The following is a 23,519-nucleotide window of genomic DNA, read 5'->3' as shown; positions in this document are numbered from 1 at the left end:
TAGGACGAATGTTTCTTATCTCTTTCTTTTAACTTGTTCCAGAGAGTGGGTGTAACAGAAAATGTCCAGTGTCCAGTATTATTTCCTCTTGTAATTCTTTGTTTTTGTTCTGGCAACATCATGGTTTCTGGTGATGTGCTAGCCCAGGTAAATGGTGAGTTCCTCATCAGGTAGAGTGGTGTTTCGGTTTTGGGTTAGTGGGGTTTTCTAGAATTAATTTGGTCTTTGTCAGGCTGAGCAACAGGTGAGAACTTCACATCCAGCTTTGGATGAGGAACAGATCGTACTTGAATTGAACAAATTCAATTATGAAAATGATCTTTAGCTAAAGCTGCATGTCATCTGTGCATTGTTGTATCTTGATGTTGGTGTTGACGAGGAGTTCCCCACAGGGTCCATGTAGAAGTTGAAGATAACAAGGAACAGAGTGGAATTTCACATGGTTCTGGTCCACGCGCAAGACTTGGTCCCTGTTGGCAAGGAAGAAGGCCGTCTCTAGAGCATGCTTGAAGTGGAAGCCAGTGCATCTTAGAGGCGGCACTGTTGAATATTCTGATGGGACGTGCTGCAGTATATAAGCGTGCTGGTCAACTGTTCTAAAAACTCGAATCAAGGATGAAAGGCTTAACTTTGCAGTGGAGTGCAAGCTGATACTATGCTGCTTGGGTCTTTCTGGCAAAGTGTGTTTTGTAAAGCCGAGAGATTTAGCACAAGGTGAGAGGTGAATCCATCAAGCTCCAAATCAATAAGACAATTCTGGCCCTCCGGATGATTGGTGGAGTTTCCTAGGAGAATTCATGTGTTGTTTGTCAGGCTGAGCATTAGGTAGGCACGCACACATCAGGCTCAGATGAGGGCCAGATAGTGCTTGAGTTGAAGGCTATCATTGGTGCAAATGATCTTTAGGTAAAGCTGCATGTCATCTGTGTATTGGTGTATCTTGATGTTGGTGTCTGCTGCAAGGAGTTCCCTACAAGTTCCATGTATAGTTTGAAGATAACAGGGGACAGAGTGGAACTCGACAAGGTACTGGGTGGTCCTGGTGGGGCCATGCAGATGTGTTGGTCTCTGTTGGAGAGGTAGGAACCAAAGCACTGCAAGACGGTTCCATTGATGTCTATGGGCATAGCAAGGACTTTGAGAAAGGCTTCATGGTCAGCTATATCAGAGGCAGTTGAGCAGTTGAGAGGTCAAGGAGGAGAAGTAAGCAGGGTTCCCCTTTCTTCAAGATGTTTAGAGAATCAATTATCATTTAGATGGTGCCAGTTTCTGTGCTGCATTGTGGTCAGAAACTGGATTGGTAGTCCTGTAGCAGACTGTGCTGAGTAATCCTTTCCTGCAACTGTAGAGTGTCAGTCTTCTCAATCACTTTGCTGAGTAAGGGTAGATGAGCCATGGGACAATAGTTGGTCAAGTCATCCAAGTCGAGTGTCGGTTTCTTCAGCTAGGGGGCGGATGTGTCCTATTTTCAGCACATCTGGGAAGTGAGAGATGCGCCAATGATGTTGAAATCTGGGGTGGGCACTTCACTTGGGAAAAAATGGAGATAGGGAAGATGATGTCTTTGTATATGGTAGGTTTGCGAGCTGTGGGGGTGTTCGTCAGGTGCTTTGCAGTACTTTTCCTGAATTCAGTCAGTATTGTGATGTTGTGGGCTGGTATGGTGGGTTGGCTGTGGCGTGTTTGGAACTGCCAATGAGTTGCGGTCAGACGTCCAGCCAAACCAACGGATAGGTGGCCCTCCTCCCACTTGAAGGAGTGGACACAATGCCAGAGAGCGTGGAGACTATGGGATGCATGGAGAGGATTGAGATTTGCCCAGTACACAAACGCAACCATTACGAACTTGTGAAAACATCAATCCATTACTCAAAGATGGCACTCACCAGACTGTATCAGCATCTGTAGTAGTGTGCACACAGGTGCCACCTACGGGATAATAACAATTATAATTGTTTATTTATAACACACATAATAACTGAATCGGTATCTAAGCGCGGGCCCCCGTTTCGAGCCTGTGTTGCTCTGGGTTATCTTGCTTCTAAAACACACGCGTAGCCCCTAAACTATCCAGCCGGCCCAAATAAAATAAAAATGAGCCTGTTCTGTGCTTGTAGCTGTGCACCTCTTCTGATACCCACCAAGGATTTACCTACTTTCTTTTAGAAAGGGTTTCCATGGAGGGTCTTCACCATCCATTTGCCAAAGGTCCTGAATCCTGCTTTTATTTCTCAGAGTACCAATCCAGGTGTAAGTTCTGGAGATGCTCCGAAGTGGGACCCACATTCACAGATTTGCTGCTCTCGAAAGTCACCTCTGTCACATCAGTTTAGCATTATTACCATCCTCACTAACATGACTAAGGCCTCTTGCCTCTCTGCTGATGACTTTGTTGCATACACTGTGCTCCATTCTATCTCTGCTCCCTCCTTCCCTACACCACCCTCACCAGCATATTACATTTCTCTGCCTCGCTGAGATGACACCAATCCTCTGGTTAGCCAATTTATCTTGCACAACATTTAACCCTTTTGCACCCCAAGGTAAAAGTGCAGCCTGCTAAAAAATGGCCACGGTCTTTACGATCTTGAAGAAACATACTGCTGTTCTTACAAATCCCTTTTCTACTGAACCATCTGCCTTTTTTTCCTACTACTCTAAATTACCTGGAGCCTAACAATCTTTCTCCATTCTGGTTTCTGCACCAGATGCTCCCCTGAGACAGCTCTCACTCATGTAATAAACCTTTGCACTAGAGCTTGCTACTCTCACCTTTTCTCAACTTGTTCTCTCTGCCCACTTCAACTCTGTGTATCGCCCCTTTCGATTCCAAACTCTTCCCTTCCTTAGCGTCAAGTATACTATACTCAAATGGGGAGCCTCATATTTTTGATTGTTCTTTCTATATCTCAAGGAATTCTAAATACGTTCTTCCTCACTCCCTGCCCAATGGCCACCCTCAAGGATCAGTTCAGCAGTCGCTCTTCTGTACTCTACCCACCTACTCCCTGGGCAAACTCATCTAATCTTTCGTCATCATATAACACCTTGTTGCTGGCGATATCCAGATCTTCTTCTTTCCCTCCTTCAACTCACATACCTCAGTCCATACACAACTGTGCCTCAGCCATCCAACACTGGATGGTACTGCGCTGTCTATTTCTAAAATAATCAAAAACATAAGCTATCTTTCTCCCTCTCTCCAAAGCCAACTCCATTCCCCCATTCCTTATTGCCTTTCCTCCTAACAGCCCGCATGACCGCCATCCCTCAAGGCTCGTAACTTTGGATTTCTCTTCAACAGCGAACTCAAACTACATCATTTCATCACTGTAAAGGTGGCCAGGATCAACCTTCAAAACAACAGGAAGATGTGCAGGCACTTCACCCACCAATTTGCCAAAACTCTAATTTTCACCCTGGTTCTTGGCAGACTTGACTACTGCTATATCCCGTTCCTGGATTTCCCTTTCGTTTCCGTCAATAAAATATTCAACTTTGCCTCAGGCATCCCCCTACATACCACCTAGATCTTGTACCACAAAAATTCAGTGACTCACTATGTAAAATTACTCCTTTTTGAAGTTTCTGCTCCTCCTACTCTACTGTTTTGGCTCTCAGCTTCATAGCCCTAAACACTCCCTCTGTCTCATGTCCCCACCTGTGCTGCTTCAGGTTTCCACTCCTTTCCCTTACTGCCCCCTCACCAATAGAATGCTCTTCCACCCTACATCAACGCAGCCCAGTCGGTTGAGGTATTTAAAACATGGCTAAATAACAAGGCAAAATTTCATCCTGCTCGTTCGATAGGTTGCGTCCCTCACATGTAGCCTCTTTACTAGCCTTCCCCCATAATTCTCTGACCCATCCAAACTGGGTGTGAATATAAATATTTAAGTGTGCAAGTATTGACTTAATGCTTAATGTATAATATATTCCAGTATGCCATTTCATTGTCATTTGCTCCCTTTTTGTTTCTCTGACCCCCGTCTTGACATCTAGCCTATCAACTCCTGCATATTTTAGTGCCTCTGTTAGGGTATTCTGTTAGGGTATTCAGAAATGCTACTGCCTCTCATTTTTTCTATGACTGGCACTTCTTTTCAAAGCAACAACCCTATCAGCAAAATGAATAAAAAGTACAAATACAAATAGATAGATGAGAACATGTTCTACTCACCAATGATGTCTAGAAGATCTTTTGTAATTTCTTGACCATAACTACTGAGAGGCTTGTCCAGATCTGGTTTCAAATGTTTATCTGTGTCTTTTCTATAAAAAAAATATTAAAAAATCACATTTGCTATTTCTCTTTATGAACTGTTAATACAAATAGTGTGGACACATCAGTATACTCTGAATTATAAAAAGGTTGATGGGCATTTATAAAAGTAGAACAAGTTACTTACCCGTGGTAACGTTCTTTCAACTGGATGTTCCTCCCTTGTTCTTCGAATGGATTGTGTCCTCCCACATATTCCTCATCTTATGATAGACTCCCAAAGCAGTATTTCCATCTTTGGAGGAGGGAGTCAGAAAGTACAGTTTCAAATGAGAATTTAGGAGTTCCTTATTGGTCCATGTGTACAAACACTGCCTCCCCAAAAACACCTTCCCAGCCTGAGGAAGATTCCAGACTATAATACTTGGTGAAAGTGTGGACTGAGGACCATGTTGCAGCCGCACAAATATCCTGACTTGGTACTCCACTCTCTAAGGCAGAGGAAGTAGTCTTTTCTTTTTTTATTGTGCATTTAGTCACAAAAATTGACTTTACCCATTTTTTATCAAATCATTTTACACATTTTTCAATTCATTAAGTACATTCAAATAAATCATAACAATCATCTAAAAAACAGAATTCACAATAAAATGACATCCTAGTAACTTAATCCAAAAATGAATTAAAACATACAACAATACATTTCTTTCTTGGTAACAAGAGCAAAAGGAATCTGCACCATTCATTTCATTTTCTTGATGTATTATAAAGGAAGAGATATGAATTTTAATTAATTCAGTAGTTTTAATAAAGCAGTGGACAATGAGACTCCCTTTCCTGATGATAGTCTATTCCAAAAATCTTGTGTTGAAATCCACGCGATATCATGTACATGAGCTGAAAAGTATTTTTCTCCCATTATTAGGGTAGATGAACAAGAAATCAATATATGGCGCGTATCTTGAGGATATCCCTCTCCACATAGATTACATACACCCATAGTGGGTTCAGAATTGTTCCAGATTCATTCTGTCTCTTTAGTTTTTACCAGACCTAATCAAAATCGTAACAACTCATTTTGCCACTTGGAATTCGGAAACCTTCTGATGTATAACAACACATATGCCCTTGATTTCTCACAGAAGGGAACATTTTTATTACTTTTCAAATTACCAATCAATGCTCTTTTTTTGATCCAATCTGAGCGCATTAGCGCTTGTTTAACTTTCTCTGGATTTTCCATTAAAGTCTGTGATGTACATTCACATTGTGCTAGAATATTGTGAGCATCATCATGTATATTTACAAGGACGGAAGTTATTTTTCTGAGTGTTTGAATATTTTTGTATGTCTTCATACAGTGATCGATCTAGAGGAAGTAGTCATGCCCCTGGTCGAATGTGCTCTGAGACCCTCAGGAGGATATTTTCCAGCTAATCTGTAGCATTCAGAGATTCCTAGGATGATCCACCTAGATAAAGTTTGTTTTGAGACCGCCATACCCAACGTATGGCCTGTGTAACCAACAAAATGTTGATTGCCTTGTCTTAATTTAGACATTTTGGAAATGTAGAAGCTAAGTGCACATTTTGGGTCAAGCCTGTGTAGCCTCTCCTCTTCCTTTCCGGGATGAGGTGGGGGGATAGAAAGAAGGTAGAATGATTTATTTACTTAAATTAAACTCAAGACATAGTTTTTGGTAGAAAGGTAGGATTAACCTTAAGGACCACTCTCACCTTAAAGGAGGCTGTGTATGGACGCTTGCAGGACAACGCTTGAAGCTCACTCACCCTATGGGCTGATGTAAGAGCCACTAAGAGGATAGTCTTTAAGGTTAACAATCTTAAAGGACAGGAGTGGATAGGCTCGAATGGAGCACACATTAGCAATTTCAGAACTAGGTTGAGATCCCAAACCAGGACATGAAAAGGGACCGGAGGAAAACATTTGTCAATCCTTTCAAGAACTGTATAACCAGTGGAATATTAAAGAAAGATAGATGGTGCTGCTAGATACCCTTTAATCGTACCAACCTTGGAGCCCCAGATTGGCCAGGTGTAACAAGAATGATAACACCATAGTTGTACTGCATGTAAAAGGGTCCACATTTGTATCCCTGCACCAACTCTAGAGTTTTTTCCAAGGGCAGCGGTATAAGGATTTCGTTGCTGGCCTTCTGGCCGAAAGCAAAATCTCCATTACGTTGTCTTGGAGGTCCCAATCCTTATATCTCAACATCTCAGAAACCATGTATGAAGGTTGAGTGCATTGACCTCTGAATGGAGAACCCAACCCTCCTCTCATGAGAAGGTCCTCTCTTTGTGGCAAACCAAACGTATTGGAGGGCAGATGGACATGTCTAGAAAGTTCGGGTACCACAGCCTCCTGGCCCAATCCGTAGCAATTCGGATCATGGCTTTCCCAAACTTTCTCAACCTCCTGAGGACGTGAGGAGTGACAGGGACTGGAGGAAATGCATTTCGGAGTGGAAACTCCCAGCCCACCATGAACGTGTCTCCTAGAGCTCCTCTTGGGGGAAATTCCCTGGAGCAGTACAGTTCGCACTTCCAGTTGCCAATGGTCTCAAACAGATCTACTTGAGGGGTTCCCCAAAGGTTGAAGATCGCTTGAAGGACTTCCTGAGCTAGTTCCCACTTGTGGGAGATTGTGCTTTGCCTGCTCAGAGTGTCCGCCGCTGTGTTCCCCTCTCCAGCTAGGTGAACTGCTGATAAAGAGATTCCTTCTTGAATTGCCCACAACCAGAGCTGCATTGCCTCTCTCCACAGTGTTAGTGACCCTACACCTCCTCTTGTGAGGTAGTACATGGCCACTGTGTTGTCCCTCATAACATGACGCTCTTTCCCCCATACAGAGGGCAGGAAGGCCTTCAGTGCTAGTTTGACTGCCCTCAGCTCCAAAAGATGGATGTGTAGTTTGGACTCCGATGGAGAACAACAACCGCTGATTGTCAGATCGTTGGCGTGAGCTTCCCACCCCGTGAGTGAGGCATCCGTCACTCCAATTATCTCCGGCAATAGTTACCAAAATGGTTCTCCCTTCAGAATGTTTTGCTGGTAGGTCTACCACAGAAGGTCTTGTGGTACTCTGATTGGAACCTGAAGATGGTCTGACATCCTGCCTGAGAATAGGGACCATTGAGTCCTGAGAGCCCATTGGAGAGATCTCATTCTCTGGCGAGCCTCTGGCACCAGGAAAACGCAGGATGCCATGAAGCTGAGCAAACCTCAAAAAATCAAAGGCCGGAAGACGCTGGGAACTCTGGAATTTGGTGACAATCTGCAAAATGTCTTGAGCCCTCACCTCGGGTGGCGAGGCTTTTCCCAAGGAAGCATCTAGGACAGCTCAGATGAACTGGAGCCTTTGAGGTGGTATCATGTGGGACTTCTTGAAGTTGAGGGAGAAGCCCAGTTTGAGAAGGGAGTGACAGGTGAGCCGAGATGTTCCAGGGCCTGTTCTGGAGAACGTGTCCTGATCAGCCAATCGTCCTGGTAGGGGAAGACGTGAATCCCCCCTCTCCTGAGACTCACTGCCACCATCACCTTGGTGAAAACCGTTACGCTCATCTGGTATCCATGGGGGCGCCACACGATACTGGGTGGAGGTCTAAGCGCTATCCCGGTGCCCTCTCTGCTTGGTTATGTGCCAGATGTTGGATAGCACATATAACAGGAGAATAGAGGGTTAAGATACTGGTTCTGTGATGGCTGGACTCCCACCTCCCTCTGGTCCAAATCCCCTCCCTTGGGGTTATTGCTCACATTAGGTTTTTGTGCGTTGAACTCTCCGACCTGCGTTTCTGTGCAGGGCACGTGGTTGGTGCGGGCGTTCCGTGGACCTAGTTGCTTCACTGGTCCGTGTGCCCTTATGTCGGGTCCAGACCGGCTGTGACTCTGACTCTGCTTGCTGTCTTCCAGGTGAGTTATAATGTCTTTTCCTTCTTTATTCTGTCTCTTTCTTTCCCTCCGTTTTCTCTGTCTTCTTGGCGTCTTGCTCCACTATGCTGTTCCCTAACAATGTCCCTTTTTGTTTTCACAGGGATGGTTGCGATCTCGGAGTTGCTGCACTAATTGTGAAGATCACTGTGTGTTATTGATGCGCGGAGCGCTGCATTGTTTATTGGTGTTAATTGCTTACCTCTGTTCTCTTCTCTTCTTTGTACAGGTTGCGGTGATGTTCCGGAGTGATGAGCGATCGAAGCGCGGCTTGCCCAGGTAAGTGCTTTGTTAATGCTGACCTTGTTCCTTCTCCCTTGCAGGTTGTGGTGAAATCCGGAGATGGGCGAGGTAAGAGAAGTGCAGGATGCTGCCAGGACTCGCTGTTTGCCCAGGTAAGAATTGTTATTAATGCTGTCCTTGTTTCTTTACCTTTGTAGGTTGCTGCGAACTCTGGAGATGGGTGAGGTAAGCGAAGCACAGGATGGATTCAAGGCTGGCTACTTCACAGGTAAGTGTTCTTGCTTGCTAATGCTGTTCTTGTTCTTCCAGGTTATTAATGGAATCCGGATCTAGGGCTTCAGGATCGGGCCGCCGGAGAAGCAGATGAGCAGGAGCTGGACACGGTGTGCATTACGCTGAAGGAGTGCAGAATAACTCGAAGCATGTTCTGCTGTTTGGGTGTGTTTTAAATAGCCCAGGTAAAGTAGTTCCATGCCAATTAGTTCCAGGCCCAGCCACACCCAAAACACTATACTGCATGGCTTGGTTCTAAAGAACTGAGCTGTGTAATAGGCCTCCATGTTGGATTAAGGTCCAAAACGGGTATTGCTTTATTCCTGATAATGAGCCTGGTGCCAAAGGCGCCATGACTGACTCCATTTATGTTTGAGATGGAGTTCTAAAGCCCTTGGGGCCAGTGTGAAGGGCTTTAGCCCCATTGCTGCCAGGGGGCTGTTATACCTGAGGAGGTCAGGGGCATGGATCATGACAAAAACCCTTAGGGCGGAGGTCAGTGCAAATGGCAGAACTCAAAACTGATAATGAGAACTGCCAATGGCAAGCCTCAGGTCCATTCTGTGCTTGCGATGAATAGGCACATGAAAGTAAGCATCCTGAAGGTCCAATGATATGATCCAGTCCTGAAGCTGGAGGGCCTGAGGATCTGAGAAAGGCTAACCATCTTGAACTTGTCCTTCCTGAGGAACTTGTTCAAGTCCAAGATAGGTCTCAATCCTGCGTCCTTCTTGGGGATTAGAAAGTAAGGGGAGTACCAACCCTTGTTCCTCTCCGCTACAGGTACCAGTTCTATAGCACCTTTATCCAGCAGTGTCAACATTTCCTGCATAAGGAGCAGATCTAGAACTTTGAAAGAGATGTTCCCCGGTGGATGATCCTGAGGCCTTTTTAGAAAGGGAAGGCAGTAAACCTGGGCAACTGTTTCCAGTGCCCATGCATCTGAAGTAATACCTTGGCATTCTTTCAGATGCTGCAAGTGTCTGTCACCCACCATGGTTTTGTGGAGGAAGGCCTCAGATGTTTTGAAGCGGCTGATGCAGCGGCTGAGAGTAAAGCAACCGTTGCCTGGGCAGTTTTAGCACCTCTTCCCCGTCCACCACAGGGGAATCTTCTCTGACCTCTTTCATTTCAACAGTTCTCTCCCTCTTTCAACTGAGGAGTAATAGCGAAAGCACCTGCCCCACCAAGCTGTGCCAGTGGGATGAGTTTGTGGCTGTCTGGTTGCTGTGCCAAGGGATTTGGCTGCTACTTTGAAGGTCTGCAGCTTCTTCAGGCTCTCGTCAGCCTTGCTGCCAATACATGTGTGCCATCAAAGGACATGTTAAGAAGTCTAGACTGCACATCTACAGCAAAACCAGACTCTCAACCAGGCAAATCTGCTAATTACAGTGCTAGCCATCCTAGCCCTGCTGATACTGTCAGCAGAGTCGAGACCAGTCTGGAGGGATTCGCACATTGCATCTTTCCCATCTTTGACAATGTTTAGGAAGCCATCTCGTTCTTCCCTTTCGGGGATATGTTCAGCCGCCAACGGTGTGCAATCCCAATAGGTGAATGTGAACTTGGCCAATGGACACGTGGCATTTGCTGATTTAAGGGCCATACTTCCGACAGAGAAAACCTTTGTAGCCAAAGCATCATAACGCTTGTCATCTCTGTCTGGGGCGCGGGGGGCAGTGGGGTAGTTGGGTATTCATTTTGCTTGGATGTAGAAGTGGCAGATTGAACTACCAAACCTTTGTGAGTTGTCAGATAGTAAGGGTCACTGCTTGACGCTCCGTACTTTCTTGTCAGTTTTTTGTTCACTGCTGAAATGAATTCCAGCATCTCCCAAATGACATTAACGCTCCTTTGTAGAGCTATATGGAAAGGAACGGTCCTCCTGGGGTCCCTTATCTAAAATATCAGTCAGGTCGTCCTGCTCAAAAAGTGGTGCAGGCCTTTTCCATCCGAGATATTCTATGAGCCTAGACATCAGTTGTCTGTAAGATCCATTGGAATGGTCTGAGGGATCTGGTCTGTTAAACTCTATTTCTGGGGACGTGTCCAACACACTTGCAGATTGAAGGGTTTCATGAAGGTCCTCTGAAATTAAGGCCTCTGGAACATTTTGTGTCCCATACTGTAACACAAAGGGACGTGATTCATACGAAGATGGCTCAGCATCCAATACCTGGCACTTCTTGCCCACCGCATTGACGCTCTCTGCCCCCACTTTCAGTGATCTGCGGACGACACTCAGCTCATTTTCAGGCTTCCTTCGGCCACCTCTTCTCCATCTCTCATCTCTGACTGTTTGTTTGCTATCCAGGAGTGTTGTGCCGTAAATGATCTCTGCCTTAATGCCAGTAGACCGAGATTCTCCTCATTGGCACACCCGATCCCTACTTCCCTATCACTCTCTGGCCGGCATCTCGTGGCCCTCTTCCTGCTCCCACCTGCAAGGCTAAAAACCTCGGGGTCATCTTCGACTCCACACTCTCCTTCTCTCCTCACATCTCTGATGTCTCTAAGAAGTCACACTACCAGCTGCACCTCCTCAGAGGTATTTCTTCCTTTCCTCTCCTTCCCCCAGAAGCTCACTCTCTCCAAAGCTCTGATTCTCTCTAGGCTGGACTACTGCAACAGCCTCTTTCTAAATCTGCCTGCTTCTACTCTCCGCCCTCTGCAACTCATCCAAAACAGGACTGCGAGACTTGTCTTTGGCCTCAAGCCCAGGGATTTTTTATTTTTTTTATTTATTTTACATTTATAAAGCGCTCACACAGCCCGCAGGCATCGAGGCGCTGTTACAGGAATTGTTAGTTTTTCTTAGTTGTGTAATTGTGTTTTTTCTTTGTCTTAGTTACGTATTTATAACGCGCTTAAACACTCAGAGGTTTCTAAGCGCGGACCCGGGGATCGAACCTGTTGTTGCTTTGTGTCGTCTTGCTTCCAAGACGTGCACGCTGCCGCTGTTCTATCCTCCCGGGACAGTATCCCGGGATAGTATCTCTCCAGGACTGAAATCTCTGCACTGGCTCCGAGTGGCTGCGAGGATTAAGTTCAAACCCCTCTGCATTGTCCACAAGGCCTTCTGGGGCCTGAGGCCTCAATACCTTCAATTCTCTCTTCCTAAATATCTTCCTTCTCTAGCTCTTCGCTCATCCGCCTCCAACTCCCTCAGGGTCAGTCGCTTCTCAATGCAACGAGTTGGTGGTAGATCTCTGTCTGCAGCTGGGGCCTCCCTCAGGAACAGCCTCCCTGCCTCGCTGAAACTTGAGGAGAACCATCTCCGGTTCGGGAAGCACCTCAAAACCTTCCTCTTTGCTTCTGCTTTCTCTCCTCCTCTCTTCTGCTAAACTTGTGGCTGAAACTGCACTAGTTACCTGGACACCCTCTGATCTCGGTCCCAGGTCCTCTCCGCTGCTAGTTGCACAACTGCACTGCCTCCCTGGCAACCCCCGCACTTGGAGACTGTTTTCTGTATCCCTACAGTCCCCCACCAGCACTTGACACCTGTTGTCTGCACTTACCCTTGCACTTGCCACCAGCTGGCCGTACTTCTCTTATGTTAATTTATTCTATAATCCCATGTACTGCACTGTCCCTATCCCCCCTCCGACCCCACACTTTTCTCCTTCCCGCTTTCCCAGGCACTTGCAGCATCTGAATGACACTTGGCCCTTCCCTCTCCCTTGCTGCCTCGTGCCTTGAAACACTTGTGTATAGGCACATTATAAATGCCATATCATATCATATTATCCTCATAAATTGAGGAAAGAGACTTAAAAAATTCTTGCTTAGCCAGTGGGGTGAAAGTTTTCTCAACATCCTTCAAGGGTTTAGCTATTTGCGTCGACAATGGCGTTAAAGTCTTCAATGTCGTAGAGGGCTTCAATGGCTGTGGCGTCAAGGCTTTTTTAGGCATCGACTTGGATTCTTTAGGCACTGATGGCGTTGATGATTTTGTCTTCAAAGGAGTCCTTTTTCTACTCAAGGGAACCTCTGAGGGCTCCTGAGAAGTTTTCTGCTGGACACCCGGGCCCAAGAGCGCACAGGTTTTGGCCCTTGCCTTCTTTTTGTCATGGTTGTCGACATGGGCATGGCTCTTATCTTTTTTCAAGGGGGGCGAGATCACATTCTCGAATACTTTGAGCATTTTTAGTCTGAACCTTTCTCACTCAGCCAGTGAGGCCGATTTGGTTCCGGGGAGGAACTTGGCGACGAATACGGCGATCTGTGGTGCCTTTTCTTTGACCGCCGTGAGAATGAAGATAAGTGGTGTGAGCCACTGCATGATTGGGACCTTTTAGCTTTCTTCCAATGAGAAGAGACACCTCTCGACTCGAAGGATCGCTTTTTCGACAGGGTTGTCGAAGCGGATTTATGAGACCTACCTGCAGCTAACTTTACACTCTTTCAAGCCTTTCGCTGTCATTGATAGGCAGGACCCACATTCCGATATTAAAAGAGTGGATCCTAGGCACCAGAGACACACCCAGTGGGGGTCCGTAAGGGACATTTTCACCCCACAGTCGTGACCATTTTTGGACCCCGATCTTAGAGTTTATGATGCCGACGACGATGCCATTTCACTAAATGAAAGGTTTTTTGTCAAGGATCCGAAGCGGGCCGATCTTCTAAAGCGATAGCTCTCAAGGAAAAACTGAACCGAAGCCAACGGTTGCTGCATGCGTTATATGCCATTGATGACGTCGACACCGAGACGGAGGCCCTCGAGGGACATCGAGTCGACAGGCATCGACGCACAGTGCCACCTGCTGGAAAAGTTTACGGAAGCAGCTAAAGCTGGATATGGAGATATCATAACATGAGGAATACATGGACGGACACAATCCATTCAAAAAGTTACTTAAAGGACAATAATAGTTCTTCAGTATGGATATCTTTCACTATGCTACAAAATAATTCCTCACCTTTAGATAGGTCGCCAGAACACTATAAAGTCTCCTTTAGCATTAAATAAGTCACCATAGCTCACTAGAGTCACGACCAGGAAAGACTAGGCTGAGAGTCGCATATGAAGCAGGACACCAACCAATGTTGCTTTCTTTAGTTAGGGCATATTTTTGCAAACTCAGAAAATTGTAGAATTTGTGACCTTTGCATGTCAAATATTAGAAAGGGTTCAAATATGACAGCCAGGCAAATAGTTCCGACAAGGGCTGCCAGTACGTAGCACTTTCTGTATGTTGTAAGCTTTGACGGAGCGTAGCAATGTGTACTTTCTTCATTTGCTATGTGCCTTTAACGCCTATAAAGTGGACATGGCAAACACTACCGTTTTTTTTATTTACGTTTTGTGTTTTCACTTTCGCTCACACTTCCATTTTTGTGTGGATGTAATTTGACACACACTACCAGCAAATTAAACATTATTCAAAACAAATATATTGCCTCGATTTACAAATTTCACCACGACTCACACTACAACAGTATATAATAATAAAAAAGAGGTAATCAGTGGAGTTTTTTTTATTTTAAAGAGAAGGTCACAGTTGTACCCGAGAAAAACTGACGGTAACCGTTGAGGAATGAAGACAAGGGTGTATTAAAGGTTCTTTATAATTTATCATCAGTTTAGCTGTGTTCATCAGGTAAGAGACCACACACTGTGCCATCCTTGCACCAGACTTTCGGAGACTAAGTGACTCAATGGAACACTCGGGTTCAACATACTTGCAATATTTTCTACACATCATCCAAGCAATGAGATCCCTTACGCAGGTGCATGCATTCAGGATAGGACATTTGCTATCTAGGAACATTTCAAATGTTAAAATGATGGGAAAGCGAATGTTAAGGTTAAAACAAACACTGACTGTGAAGGAAATGTTTCTAGCATAAACATACGCCCTCAAACTGCCAATGAAACCTTAACTCACAGAACAATTCTTCACAGCAGGCCCTCTAAATATTAGGTGGCTTACATCAATGCAATATTAAAAAGTGACTCTTGGTAAAAGTGTTGTAGTGTGAGTTAAGGTGTCCGGGAGTATGTTTATGTTTGAGAAGTATTTAACTTGCAGTCAGTGTTTGTATTAACTTATGGGAGGTACAACCGGGTGGTACAGCCGGGTAAAGGACAGGTCTGGATGCGGTCACCTATTCTCTTTGCAGTACCTCTAGAGTCAGCGGCATACCACAACAGGACTGGATGTGTAATCAGAGCAACCTGTTGGCTGGCAGAGAACATTTAGTCTCTCTGTATAACATGATTGCTTTATGTTCATGAACCAGTGGCCACTGGTCTGCTATTATTTAAAGAGATTTAAAGGTGCAGTATGGTCGCTGGATCAAAGATTAACTGGGACAAGTCCTGCCTTTTCTAAATTGGGAGATGACAGCCAGCAGGGTACTGCTACTCCAATAAGCCATAGGAACATTCAGATATTCAATAATTCAGATGTACAAAATGCTTAAATATTTACTAAATCATAGCACATGGAAGGATCGTTTGTCACTCAAAATACTGACAAAAACTCATTGTTGTTAATAGGATGGGAACCATTTCAGAAAATTGTAGTACTCTCGAGATTTCAATATGAATTCCAGGGATTACTATTGTATTAAAAGGCAGATTTAGAACATACAATGTCATAATTGACATGTGTTAACAGTAGAGAAAGGTTTGCTATGACAACACAAACTACCTTACAAGTTTGATGGCTTTGGGATTGCTTCATATTGAGCTTTGCTGTCTGCAGCCCAAACGCAATATGCAGTAAAAAGTATAAAATACGCACTGCAGTGACTACTGTACTCCTATCCCATTGACCTTCATCACCAATACGCTTGGAAGATCACATCCTCAGGAACAGGACTGAAGTCATTTTTTGCAAGTGCTACCACTGTCTCAGAATTCTTGTAGACCTCTAAGGCCAAATATACATCTGGCACGAGTCAATAGCTATTCCAGTGCCCATCAGAGCAAAGGGAAAACCCTGAAGTTATTTTCTGTGTTCTCTTTCTTCTCTTGGCTTTTCCGGCTCTGCACTAGAGTGGTTCCACCCCTACCTTTCTGATCTGACCTACTCCATTTCATGGTCAGGCAGTACTTCTACTCATCCCCTTCTATATGGTGAGCCCCAAAGTTCTGCCCTTGCTCCCCAACTACTTTCCATCTACACCATCCCTCTTCCATCACACATTGAGTCCTTTAATCTACCTTGGCTTTTTTTTGTGGACTACCAGATCATTTTAATCTTGTCCTTCCTTCTCCGATTCCCTCCACATCCGTATTTCCTCCTGCCTTCAGGCAATTCAATCCTGGATGTCCTCCCGGTCTCTCCTCCTTAACCCAATTCCATTTTCTTTGTATTATTTTCAAGTACTATCACAGCCCAGCCCATCCATATCCTTCTTCCTGATCTTCCTGTATCTACCTTCTCGTTCTGAGCATTTATCTCTCCTTAACTCTCCCAAGCATCCTTGTACCCCTTCACGGTCCCGCTCTTTTTCTCTTCTCGCCCCTAAACTCGAACTCCCTCCCTACGTACATCCGTTCCTCTCCTTTACTCTAGTCTCAAAACACACCTTCTCCTCTCACTTTATTCTGCTGAACTGTTATCTATACACCTAAACGCTTATTTTTTTTTAACCTTTTATCTTTCTAAAGCTTTCAATAAATGTCAATAAAATACAAATACACCCAAATGGCCAAACGACAGGCACTTACGAACCAGGCCCCCAAGCGTAGAGATTAGGTGGATAGATGAACAATCACATCCCTCTGAGATAGGATCCCTGGACTAAGGAAGAAGGAGAGGGGGCACAGCAGCTCTGTTCTTGAAATCTGCTAACCACTACACAACCACCGGAATCACCTTGAAGTGTCTCATTGATAGGAACTTCTGCATTGTCCTGTGTATAAGCAGAAACTGAGGGAGCACATACAGGAAAATACCCTCAGATTGTCAGGCCATAACCCGGGGAACCCAGACTCGATCACAGGAGCAAGGCAAACTAAGTACACTTGGCTTGTTTGTTTATTTGTTTGATTGTTTATTTATAGCGCGCAGAGCTCAGAGGTAACAAGGCGCAACAGAGAACAGGAAAGTAAGATTGCATAAAAACTTGGTTACAGGATAAGGCACAGGTGAGTATAAAGCATAGCATTACATTTCGTAGAATCTGGAGAGAGGACATATTCACATATATATATATATATATATATATGGGATACATTACTCACCGTAATCGTATTTCTGATGCTTGTATCTGCTTAGATTCACATGCTGTGCATAGGCCGACATCTAGTGGAAGCTGCGGAGTATTACAGTTTGTTTTTCGAAACTCGAAAATGGGCGTCGACACAGGCGTGCCAGTAATACTATCCCTAGTGTGACGTCCACTGTACCCAAGATCCCTCACGCGTCTGGGATCCTCAGATTGTATTTTTTCTGACATGAGGAGTAGCGTGAGTACAGATAATCCAAGCAGATAGACAGAAAGGTAAGACTACAAGCAATCATGCGCCTTCTCTCGGAGGGGAGGAAGGGTGGGTCGCATGTGAATCTAAGCAGATACAAGCATCAGAAATACGATTATGGTGAGTAATGTATCCCTTCTGAGGCTTGTGGAATCTGCTTAGATCACATGCTGTGCATAGATTAGCGAGCAGTACCAGAAGAAGGAGGTGGGATGTGAGAAGGGTCATGAGCAAACAGGTGTCTTAGAACCGCTTGTCCCACTTGTGTATCTGGCCCTCATTACGACCCTGGCGGAAAGTGACTGACCGGACCGCCACAGCGTAAATAGCGTTTCCGCCATTGCACGAAGGAGCAAAGTGCGGCCCATTCCGACCCATCGGGCACGAGCACCACGGCATGGCGGAAGTGCAAAGTCCGCGATGGCGGAAATGACCCCAAAACGGCCCACACCGCCGCCGTACGGCGCCCTAGGTGCAATACCGCCACCCATCACAGCGGACACCGCAGTGTGCGCCTACCGGAAAGTACGGTGACCGTAAATATACGGAAACTGAAGTAAAAACATGGGCCCGGAACGGGAAACATCCCGCCGTACACCTATAAAACCACTAAAACCACACAACCACTAAAAACACTACCCTGAGATACACCCCAACCCGTCATCCACCCTAGCGAAACCAAGAAAAATGGGAAAAGTAGCGAAGAAAGCGTGCGACCGCAAGCGGCAGGTCCACTTCTCCCGTGAGGAACTCACCGTGCTAACAGAGACCCTCCAGGAGAATGCTGCCGTCGTCTTCTGCACACAAATGACCAGGACGGCACTTGCAAACAAGAAGGCCATATGGGCTCTGGTGGCACAGCGGGTAAGTGCGGTGGGGACCGCACCCCGCACCCCACAGCAATGCCGAAAGCGATGGGACGACCTGCGGATACGCGTCCGCAGCATACTCTCTGCCAACCGCAACATTGCCACAGCCACCGGGGGAGGTCCTGAATCACCCATCAAGTTGACCCCCTGGGAAGAAATCTGTGCCTCCACCATCGGAATGGAGAGCATAGAGGGAGTCGGAGGGATGGAGAAAGGAGTGCAGACATCCGAAGATTCAGGTAGGTGGGCCAAATAAAACAATGCTAAATCCACAATGTCCAATCATGTGAAGTACCATGTGTCCACATAGTGCAACAGAAACACATGTCCAGGAGAACGTCCACACACATCGGCCTGATAGCGCACTTTAAAACTCACAATAAATACATAAATAATTAAAAACCCCTAAAACACCCACTACACGTGCAGCAGGCACACCCTAACTGCAGGCTGCCAAACAACTGCACCCTCACTCCACACACAAATGAAAGCACCTCCAAGGCCCCGACCCAAATCACCCTCAGGTACCACCCCAATGCATGTGATACAATGCCATTCCAATACCCACAGACCCATTAATAACCCTCGCCCTCCTTTACTCCACCACAGGGTCCGATCCAAACGACGAGCATCAGGACACCCCTACCAGCACACCTGCAATGAGGGCCAAGACCAACGGCCAAAGACCCTCCACTTCAGCTGCACGCATCAAGACACGGCAGCAGCACAAATCAGGTGGCAGCACAGAGGAGGGAACATCAACAGGCACCCCAGCAGCCAGCATGCCCACAACACCACCACCACAGGTCCCCCCAACGGATGCCACAGAAGGCACTGCCTCTGGTGGCAGCAGCACCATAGGTGACACCCCATTGATGGCAGCATGCTCCGACACAGAAGACGGGGATGTCGAAGTCAGATCCATCCATAACCTGTCCCAATCCCCCTGTCTGTCCCATCCCGTACAACATGAGGATACCACGCAGGGGCACCCACAAGACGACGACTGGCCATCCCCCACAAGCCCTGTGGCAAGGCAACATGAGGTCAACAGCCCCTCTGTGACACCCCCGCAAATGGCCATGGCCCAGCAGAGGCAACAGTCCCTCGACCAGTTAATCGTGCAACAGCAGCAACTGGCCACGCTCCTCAAGGACCATGCCGATGAATGTGGGGGCACTAAGGCAGACATAGAAACATCAACTGAGACACTTAGGGCAGAAATGGTGAGAAGTACAGAGACACTAAGGGCACAAATGGAGAGTAGCACCGAGAGCCTGAGAGTCCAAATGGAGACTAGCACCGAGAGCCTGAGAGTCCAAATGGAGAGTGGCACCGAGAGCCTGAGAGTCCAAATGGAGAGAAGCACCGAGAGCCTGAGGGGGGAACTGCATGCGACGTCCACAGACGTATGTGCCGAACTTGCCGCAGTGCGCCGTGTGCTCACTGAGCTCTCACAAACACTTAGGGACATGCATGGACGTGAGCAGGCAGAGACATCATCCGTTGGAAGTTCCGTCCAGGGCAGCCCCCAACGTAGATCTGGGAGGAACCTGCGCTCCACAGGCAGGGGTGCCCCTGATACCCGCAGAGGGGGCTTGCAATAGCGACAGCCCACTGACAATGAGCATCTTTGGACACTGGTGTTCGGGGGGGAGGTAGGAGGGTGGAGGGGGTGTGTTGGGCTCACTTGGGTGGCGGGTCGATAGGGTGTTCAATATGATATCACATATGCCATAAACAGTGCACGATCAACCAATGTGATGTGTGGACAATGATCATTGTGTACTAGGCCATCATAGGTGTACAGTCCATATTGTGCATGTACCAGACACACACAGTGCCACGAGTACCGTGTCCATGTATCAGCCACCAGGCGTGAGTGCTAGAAGCATGCATCAATGAGATGCTGACGAATGTCACGGCCCTCCGGTGCCTCGCAGACTCCTTGAGGTGCTGCCACATCCCCACCCTCATCATGACCATCATCAGGTGCTTGCAGTTCTGCGTCAGGGGGCATGGGCACATTTCTACGTACGCACATGTTGTGGAGCATGACACATGCCATCACCATCTTTGCAACCTTCTCATGGCGGTACAGGAGTGCCCCGCCAGACCTGCTGAGGCAGCGGAAACGAGTCTTCAGTAGGCCGAATGCCTGTTCAATGACTACACGGGTACGTGAGTGGGCATGGTTGTAGTCCTCCTCATGCTGGTCCCGTGGGTTCCGGACTGGTGTGAGGAGCCATCTCTTCAGTGGATATCCAGCATCACCTGTATGTGGACGATAAACGGATTATGTGGAATGCCATTGCTACGTACGCACACCACCCCCCCCCCCTTCCTGCCAGGTCATTGCCGAATCACATACCCCACATTATCATGCATGTAATGAGACTCACCGAGTAGCCAGGATCTGTTCCCTGCGTGTCGCTCCATGTAGCGTGGTATTGTAGAGTTCCTCAAGACCATAGAATCATGGGTTGATCCAGGGAATCGGGCACAACAATGTGTAATGATCCTGTTGGAGTCACACACCATTTGTACATTCAGGGAATGAAATTGTTTTCGGTTGCGGTACTGGGCCTCCATGGCATGTGGGACGACCAATTCAACATGGGTGCAGTCGATGGCACCAATGCAACCCGGTATGCCGGCAAGTGCATGGAATCCCACTTTCGTGTTTGTAATTTCCTGCTCCGAGCGTGGTAGGGAGATGTAGTCGTCTGCGTGCTGCAGGAGGGCATCGAGCACTTGCAATAGTGTCCGTGAGAACAGTGGCTGAGAAATGCCATGCAACTGTCTGACTGTGTGCTGGTAGGTGCCTGTGGCCAGGAAGTGGAGTACAGACACCACCTTCAGTAGGGGTGGGATGGCGGTTGGGCTATCTATCATGCTGACAAGGTCAGCCTGTGTCATGTCCACAATGGCGGCTATGGTGTCCCGGTCCAAACGGTAGAGGGTGTGGATCTGCTCATCAGTGAGGTTGAACGGATGTGCTCGGAGGCGTGGGATTGCGGCCTGCCTGCGTGGTGGTAGTGGCTGTGCTGGCGGCCCTTGCTGGCCCTGCCTTGCCCTCCTCCTCCTCCTGCGTCTCCTCCGTGCGGCCGGTTGTAGTTGGTGTTCGTCTTCTTCTTGGAGTTGGAGTACTTGCAGTGCTATCAGGTCCCCCAGGGCCAACATCGCGAGTCCTGCCGGTAGCATTTCGGAGTGGGTGTGGTTGTGGGAGGAGACTGGGTGTGCAATTTATGTGTTTTCAGGCTGTATGGCCTCCACCTGTGGTGATTCATTCCACCTGTGCAAGCTGCTCTCCCCTTTGGCCGAGCACGTCCCGCACACAACGCTGCAATTCGGTAATGGCATCTTGCTATTGCAATCATGTATTTGTACCCGATGGCCGTGTAACATTTGTTGATATGTACATTCGGCTATGGTCCCATTGTTTCACATACAATCTTTGCCGTCGCGAACAGACTTGTGAAGGGTCAGTGGAACGTAGTACTCGAGTAACGGTGGGCCCTCATGCATCACTGTACCGAGTTGCACCGACGGGCGGGGCGTCCCATTTGTGGGTGAAGGCAGTTGCCATTTTCACACACAGCCGCACTAGATGGATTAATTTGTGATTTCAAACGGCCACAGATGCCTTTTCGACGTGATGTTGCAAATGAGGAATTCGAAGGGCGGCGCTTTCGGTTTTCAGCTCGCGGCGAGGAGATGCCCACAGGTCTGACTGCAAATATAACGTTCTATTGTTCAATGTCCTTGAGACAGGGGCCATGGCGAGGAAGCAATGATTGATATGAATAGTTTGGGATGCGCAATAGCGACGTGGGCGATGAGGCCGGACGTTCCCAAATACATGTTACTTCACAACACTGGAATTACGGGCTGGGGCACTGTGGATTTTGCAGGCTGCATAACGCACAGACTCAATGGATATTTCTAATGTTATGTGAGTAAATGTTCAGGCGTTTTTATACCGGGATGAGGGAATGATGAATGGATGCATGGGCAGATGATTTGATACAGAGTTTGCCATGTTCAGGGCTTCTTGGAATCTATCCGCCTCCCCTGCGCTATGTGATGCAGGGCTGCCATAGTGGGACCATCGTCTATCTGGCCTTGTTGAGCCCTCCCTTTCTCGACGCGCCTTCAGACACTTGTGTCCATGCACGTTAACAATCCCATCAGATGGATTCTGTTTTCACAGACGCATGCACAGGTACACTCGTTTGTGATGGTGTTTACACCTCGATATAGATGGTTATGAGTCGCAAGTGGTTTTGGGGTGGTGATGTACCTTTGGAGTGGGCTAGCATGCATATGGCTGTGGATTCAGTGTGATCATTGAAGTGAGTTGTTCGGATGTAGTTCTGATGGCCATTCTGTTCTTTTTCTTTTCTTTTGGTTGACAGGTATCTCCTCCCCTTTTGCCACTGCCATCTGTATGCAACTCCTGCAGATGGCTTTTACTCCCGACACCTGCTGCTTCGTGTTAATCAGTGGAGCAGCATTATGATCTTATGGGACGATCGCCAATGGGCCACATGCCCTTACGCAGTACTAGTGGCTCGGAGCAACATTTCGGCCTTTCAGCTGGACTAGTACCTCCCCATTGGGACGGCCCTGCGGTTCTGTGCGCTTCCATGTTGCCTTTTCGTACGTGAATGTGGCTCTGTGTACCATGATGGAACAGGGCGTCACACAAGTAGTGGCTGGTCATTTCTTGCGGATGCAGCCCACAATGGTGAAATGTGTTTTGGAGTTCATGGCCTGATGGCTGTATGGGCTTGGTGATTTTGTTGTGCATTAAATTTCTATTCTGATTTGGCCCGTGTAGCGTTCTTCTTTGCAAGTGATGTGGCATATTCCTATTTGGGGAGCGATGTATTGTGAGGAGATCTGCATTGGGTTCCAGCTTCGGAGTTTAGTTGCGTGGTACTGTACTGGGCGCGTTTGCCTACGAAGCCCGTGAGGTCAGGGATGGGGGCTGCCAATATGACTGTTGAATGTTGTCATGCTCAGGGGCGGGGGATTGGGTTTTGTGTAACAGATGCCGGTCAGCCAGGTGGACTGGTGGAATGATGTGATTTTCGGAATATTGCTGGTCACAGGTGCCTGTGTTTGCGTGCGTTTCTTGGTGGGGGACTGTGGTCATGTCCATTGGGATGGCTTCTGTATTCGTGCCATCTGTGCCCTGCAGCTCCCATTGGCCCCTCTTGTGTTTCATTTGTTCGTTGGCATGCATGGGTGACTTGTACATTTCAATGGTTGCATTGTGACTTCATTGCACCTACGGGGAGTTGTACTTTGTGGGCAGGGAGCGGTGTACAGGCACTCAGTGGGGCCGTTTACGGTTGATTCGCGATGCCGTACTTCTCACCATGGCGGAATGGTACATTCCGCCATGCTTGATGGCGTTAGGTACATGTCCGCTAGGGTCGGAATTAGCGTACCCTTGTGCCATGGTGGTGTTTACGGTTTGGCATGGCGCGCGCGCGCGTGCTTGGTGCAGTTAG

General features: G+C 47.2%; 1 protein-coding gene across 1 annotated transcript in view; it reads right to left on the bottom strand.

Moving 5' to 3' along the window:
* The window catches only part of C2PH3orf62 (chromosome 2p C3orf62 homolog), a 304,369-nt gene that overhangs the window by 159,549 nt on the left and 121,301 nt on the right, over window positions 1–23,519 (bottom strand). Inside the window, exon 3 of the mRNA XM_069643038.1 lies at window positions 4,181–4,272. Coding sequence (XP_069499139.1) covers window positions 4,181–4,272 — 92 coding nt within the window. The remainder of the gene's footprint in view (window positions 1–4,180; window positions 4,273–23,519) is intronic.

The sequence above is a fragment of the Ambystoma mexicanum genome, chromosome 2p (assembly GCF_040938575.1).
Source record: "Ambystoma mexicanum isolate Mex_15411 chromosome 2p, UKY_AmexF1_1, whole genome shotgun sequence".
NCBI classification, from domain to species: domain Eukaryota; kingdom Metazoa; phylum Chordata; class Amphibia; order Caudata; family Ambystomatidae; genus Ambystoma; species Ambystoma mexicanum.
Note: the sequence above shows the minus strand (reverse complement) of the source record. Positions and strands in the feature narration are given on the sequence as shown.